The sequence below is a fragment of the Limulus polyphemus genome, unplaced genomic scaffold (assembly GCF_000517525.1).
Source record: "Limulus polyphemus unplaced genomic scaffold, Limulus_polyphemus-2.1.2 Scaffold1766, whole genome shotgun sequence".
NCBI lineage: Eukaryota > Metazoa > Arthropoda > Merostomata > Xiphosura > Limulidae > Limulus > Limulus polyphemus.
The window spans coordinates 198,938-205,311 of NW_013667376.1; the positions used below are offsets into that span (position 1 = coordinate 198,938).

At 33.9% G+C, this 6,374-nt stretch overlaps 1 protein-coding gene across 1 annotated transcript; it reads right to left on the reverse strand.

Moving 5' to 3' along the window:
- Nucleotides 1–5,193: 5,193 nt before the first annotated feature.
- On the reverse strand, nucleotides 5,194–5,958 carry LOC106464868 (galactose-3-O-sulfotransferase 3-like). The gene has a single exon (XM_013925027.2). The coding sequence runs from the start codon at nucleotides 5,956–5,958 to the stop codon at nucleotides 5,194–5,196; it is 765 nt and encodes a 254-aa protein (XP_013780481.2).
- Nucleotides 5,959–6,374: the final 416 nt, after the last annotated feature.

Here is a 6,374-nt window from a genome sequence, read left to right on the forward strand (position 1 = left end):
AGAAAGTGTATTCCAATGTGGAATCAGGAGATCGCGAGGATATTGCCAATAACTTTGTGGAGCTACATCCAAGCAAACTGATGTGGTATTGCTTGGGTGTTAGAGATATCTAAGTCCCGAAGAAGGTATTATCTATGGCAACCAGTTTCAAAGTGATAACTTAGAGCAAGTAGCAAGAGAGGAATAAATTTGAAGTGACTGTATGTTGGAAACAGTGTTCTCACTTAATCTGCCTTGAGCAACCACGCCTCAGATATATCCTGGTACATTGTCATCATGCAAATAGTACTAATGAGTGGGAAAGGCTTTTCAGGGCGGACACCACTATACAAATGTTGCTATGTAAGGGAGAATAACCAATTCCATCCAACTGCTCAGCAGATGCAGGAGGTACTTGGCTATACTATAGCTGTTGCTACTCCAGTTCCAGTAAACTAACAGAATACAGGTTATTTTTGGTAACTGGCCTGGTGGGGTCACAGTAGTCAGCTTGTGTCAAATGATTTTGAGTCAGCCAAGCTCTTTAAAGGCTGGGTAGTGCTTGATTGTATCAATAAAAGTACACAAACATGATATCAAGTTTCTGGCTGCTACTAAAGCTGCTAGAATCTTGGTCAACCTAAACCATGTATGAGTCACTCAAAGAAAATCCACCACTCTGGTCAACTGATGTTGCTTTTGTTCTGGTAAACGGCAATTTGGCTGGTTATAAATGGAGAGGTAGTCTGTTACTATGTGTAGCTCATGTTACCCACAGCACAACACTAGTTGTCTCCATTCTTAGTTCCCATAATCTGGATTTCTTTACTTTATGAAGGACTACACAAGGAATGTTCTGCATCTAGGACCTAATATCTAAGCACATTTTTTCTATATGTGGTGACTCATGAAGGAGAGCAGAGGATTTTGGTGCTAAGGGTTGTCAGCATTACATGTTTGAGTTATTGCAATATACATCTTTAGAAGGTGACCCCATTAGAATTAATCAACTGGCCACTTGTGACTATGGACAGCTGAGTGTCAGAATTTATTGTCCTCAATGGGTATTGTGGACGTTATGTCTAGTACTGGTGTTTTAGTATAGTGCTTATAGAATCCTGACATTCCTGCACTGTTTCAATTTTGCTGTGTAGTACATTCTCTTGTAGGATTCCATAAGGGGTGTGGTTAATGTGTGCTGAATTTTCTCTTTTCCATGTAACTTCAAAATAACCTATGCTGTTTAGTGGAACCATGAAAAGGCCCTAATTTGAAGACTGCTGGTGTCTTCAAATTACCTTCTCTGTGTAATACATCACCTTTTTTAATCCAAAATGACTCTCTTTGCTCAAAGCATTCGGACTTTGAGTTCATTTGAATACCTAAGGTGTTTTAGGGAATCCCAACTGAGGACACCTCTCATCACATCCTGAACTCTTCTGGGGAGGGGTAATTATTGTTGCCCATCTGAGCGTGACAGATGTCCAGCAGACAATTGTCCATAAGAATGGGAATATGATCCAATCAGATTTCTTGTTTTCACCTTTTCTTCTCCCAACTTCACAGTCTGTGCATGTTATGAAAATCTGGGAAGTTATGGAATTTATAAACACATTTTCGGTACTGGGATTCCTATGAAAATACATGGTTTTTATAAGAAGATCGTGGAAATGTTTTTCAAAGACTAACCCCATGACACGTTTGTGCTGAGGACAAACCATAACATTGTGTTTATATCAGTTTTTCTTAAAACGATCTCTATAAAACATAACTATTAAAATGGGAATGAATAAAAACCCTATAACCCGAGCACTTTCCAATAGAGGACCTTTCTTCTTCAGGGGCAAACTGGAAATGGTTTGCCCCTGAAGAAGAAAGGTCCACCTTTCGAAAATGCTCGGATTATAGAATTTTTATTAATTTCTATCAAGACTTCTTAAACCTACGTGTTTTTCTAACATCATGAATATTAAAATGGGAGTATATGTTGACTTGGCAAAATTGATTAGTAACAGGCTTTGAACTATGTAGCTGCAATTGAAAAGGTGTCACGTGATTATTGTTTTAACAATATTGTTGCAAGCTATATTTTCAATGTTTTAATTTAGGTATTTGCTAGAGGGAACTACTAACTCGATGAAGACGCTAGACATAGAAAATGTATAATAATAGGCCTAGGATACTTAGAATGTTCGAGAATATTAATGATCGAGAAACTGTAAAATATCTAGAAATAAGGCTACGTTATAATGTTGAGAAACATTGAAGGATTGAGTTAGTTTCAGTTCATTCAATGGTTAATAAGTCAGTGAAGTATACAGATTAATGTTAGTTTTTGCTTATATTCAGCTACTAGATTCATTAGACGTGAAAGTGTACAAGTAAATTTATTAGCGAGTAAATTTCTGTTAAAAATATTATTTGTGAACTTAGACCTACAACTATACATATGTACTAGTAGCCTGTAGCAAAAGTTAAGGAAGAAATAAACTAATTTATTATCGTCATGTTGACGGGACTTCGCATTATTTTCCCCAAACAATTTAAAAGAACCTGCCCAATGATAGAACACATTACAACAATATTATTAACATAAAATAAGCTCAAGAGTTGTTTGTCAGAATTTAAAATATTTTGCTTTTAGTGGACAATCAGGACTGTACATAAACTATTTTAATGTACGTTATTCATATTATTTTGTTCTTATTTGGTATTTCTTTCTAATAAATATTGTTACATCTCTGTTCGTTTCTTAATTTCCCGTATAATTTCTTTCCGATGAAACTTCGGCGATACAAGTCCTTTCTTAAATAAAACTAGTTTATTCTTTCTCAATTCAACTTTGCAATACACTTAATTTCCACAGTCACTTTAATTTAAACACACGCTATAATTCACAGCGATTCACGCGCTTTACTTACGGTGCCTACCGCCCGCTTGACTCAACTATCCGTGTCTATATCTTCAATCTCTCTACCTGCAATTCCAGTTCCGATTAATTGTCTCGCTTTATCTGGCGCGCTTATATACAGGAATAGAGGGCGTCTAGCAAATACTGGATTATTCGTGATGTTCCCCGATCCTTCTAGAAACTCATCACGTGTTACCAGGGTCACGTGACTTCCGCTGTCGTAACACTATGAATACAACACTTAAAAGTGGTTCATGATTTTACTTGTAATTGTCATACCCTGTGATGACTAATACATGGGACAGCGCCCTTGATAACAAATAAAATTATTCAGAACAATTATTGTTTAATATATTTAAGCATTATTATTTGTCACCATGTTAAAATATGATGGTTTTATAAAGGTTAGGTGGAATGGCAACAGTAAACTGAAATAAATGTATGATAATGATAGAATGCAATTGTGTGAGAAAACCACGAGGTATATAATATTATTGATGTACAGTTATCTCAGTAAAAAACACACGAGTGTGAATCTTTAGTTTGTTGGCATGGTGACATGTCTCGTGATATATGTATAGTTAACTTTTTTCCTTTTATTATTATTATTTTGCTTATGGCAACTTGAAATGATAAGTTCAATAATTATTACTTGGATTTTGTTACGTGCTAAAGGTATTTTTTGCTTAGACCAAAACAGTGTGCTTAGGATAGACAATGCTTTATTGCTTGTTTTCAAACTGAAGTTGAGAAGAGTGGATATATACTTAGAGGACTATAAATTGTGACGGATTTATTTTATTATATATTTATCTTATTATCGATGTTTACTTGAATTAAATTTATATTTACAAGTGTACATAACTTATATAGTTAAATATGTATTGCGAAACTCCCGCCTATTCTCTAAAGTTGTAGAAGATTCTCGAGTGTAAGAATCAACAAGATATGTATGTATGTACATAAACACGCTTAATATAGTTCAGTATTGGTAAAATTGCTAGAACTGAAATTTCAAGAAGTTCTTCACACGCCTATAAATATAGCCAATACGACGCGCCAAAAAAAAGAAGACACTATCTATTATTAGTTTGCTATAGTCAGTGTGCTATAAACTTCGGAAGCTATAACTGTGATTGTTATAACGCTTATCAATCGGAAAACTTCAGACATTTGACCAAGAGCACTTACAAAGTGTGAACATTACAAACCATTTAACTTCAGTGGATTCTCATCAGACATTAGTATTTTTAAGAAAACATTATATAACTTCATCGTGGAAAACTCGGCGTGTGTGGCTAGTGAATAACAAAGAATAAAGCTAGCTAGCTCCCCGTTAAGCGAATCGTACCTACATCAACTCGTAATTAAGTTGCTCATCGTGAACCCTCTATAAACTATCGAAAAAGTTCCAGACTAGAAAGAAGACTTTATATTGCTTATAAACTTGTAAAACTTTTGTATATAAATTATTGTGTGTAGTAACTGTTTGTAATAATTGTTAATGTAAATTGTATTGTTGCTTGTATATTAAAACATATTTGTGTTGAAAAATAAAACTGTGTGTATCAATCTTGTTGGCAAATATCATAAATTGGATACATATCGGAATTTATTTAGCTTCTAAATCTAAATTACAATCTAACTCAATTTCATGATATTTGAAATTCTAATATGTAACAAAATGACAAAGAATTCGTCAGTAATTTATTCAGTAATGCAAGATTATTTACAAATATTTTAATGGCTGGTTTCTTAGTCCTTTCTTTGTTCTTGAATAAGTGTTTTTGCGATAGCTCAAGTGAACGTTTTGCACAGCTTTAACTACATCTTTTTTATTAAATAGAACGAAACATTAGCAAATTTTAGTGGAGTCACATTCTGTTAAAATCAGTAAATTAGGTCCTTGAAAATGATAGTTTGGTTCTGGAAAGTCCTTGCAAACCATGCAAACTTCCTGCCATTGTGAAAGCAGAGTTTTGAATTGTTGTGTTTCTATTAATCAAAACAGGTAGAAGACATGTGTTGAACTTACAAATACTGAACAAAAAGTGTGGGAAACTTTCCGAATAAATCAACGTATTTTATTTCTCAAAACTTATGTGAATCATCCGTCAATCCCAAAATAATGAAGTTTAAAGCTGCCTACGTATCACCATTAATAAATACCAATAAGTATAAGTGGTTTGAATTACTTACTAAAGCAGATTCGTTGCAAAAAAGGCCCACACCTATATCATTAAAACAAAACAACACCAAAGTATCTATAATGTACAAAAAAATTAGCAAAACATGTGTTCAATTTAGATAGGATTTCTACCCTTTTTGTTGCGAATCCACTCATATTGTTTCTCACGTAAATGTTTTACGTAACTTGATGGAACTGCAGCCATTTGAAGGCAAGTTAGATTTGTTTCTCTTTCAGGCTTTAAGCGAAATCCTAGCACTTTTGTGGACGAATGTTTAAACGGTTTGGGTAATTCCCTGCTCACTTGTACCTTCAGAACACATTCTTCAAATAGTTGTTTGTTGAGTTGTTCAAGCAAATTCACTTCACGTTTCATTCTCTCTTGTCCAAATTCGGTAATCCTTTTAACTAGTTTTTCTCTGAAATAATCATATAGAATGGTATCGCCGACATTCCAGGCTTTAATGCCCTCCTTTACTTTCACTGATAATTCATTTTCCCTCCAAATATCAATTCGGCTGTTTCTTTTGAAAGTAGTCACATCTCTTAATTGCCAACACATTAGCTCTTTAAGTAACACTATTGATTCACTCATCATATCAGTGATCATTACTAGGTCAAATATTTGATCAATATTTTTAACTTCGTTTTCAAAGAAACTTTTATTCTGACTGTATTTTCCATCAACTCCTAGGTCGTAAAGTTGCGGATTCCGTACACGGAAACCAAAACTTTTACGTAATAGATGCATTTTATTTATCAGGCTAAATTCAGACAAAGACATTTTGAACCTTCTTCGAAGTTCATAATAGTTGTAGATAGATTCGAAATGAGCACTTGGTTCTCGAACTATAGTGACATAAACAGTGTCAGGAGGCATTACTTCATATAAGTCTTTATAAGCAAAACGAGCATGGACACAAAATATATTGAAAATGCCCAAATTGGCCCATGGTAGAGATTGTACAAATTCTTTAGAAAGAGGATTATTGTTAAAGTTTATAACTTTCTCAGGTATCAGAAATGATAAGTTGTTGTTGTCTCCATATCGCAGTAATATGTTTTGAACTGTATCAGAACCACATTTATGATTTTTTGAAAATACTATATTTTTCTTTGGCTTACATTTGCTGCGTTCTTCAGAGAGTTTTCCAGAAATGTTAAGGTCTTTCATGATATGAAACCTTTTAAAAGAACGTCCTTTCGCCTCCAAATTCCTATATATAGATATACAAAAAAATAATATAAATAATTAAAGTACGCTGAGTGGTCACAAGTAAATAGACACCTAATTTT

Coding starts and splice junctions, on each gene's coding strand:
- LOC106464868 (XM_013925027.2), bottom strand. CDS start 5,958: ATGCCTCCTGACACTGTTTATGTCACTATAGTTCGAGAACCAAGTGCT.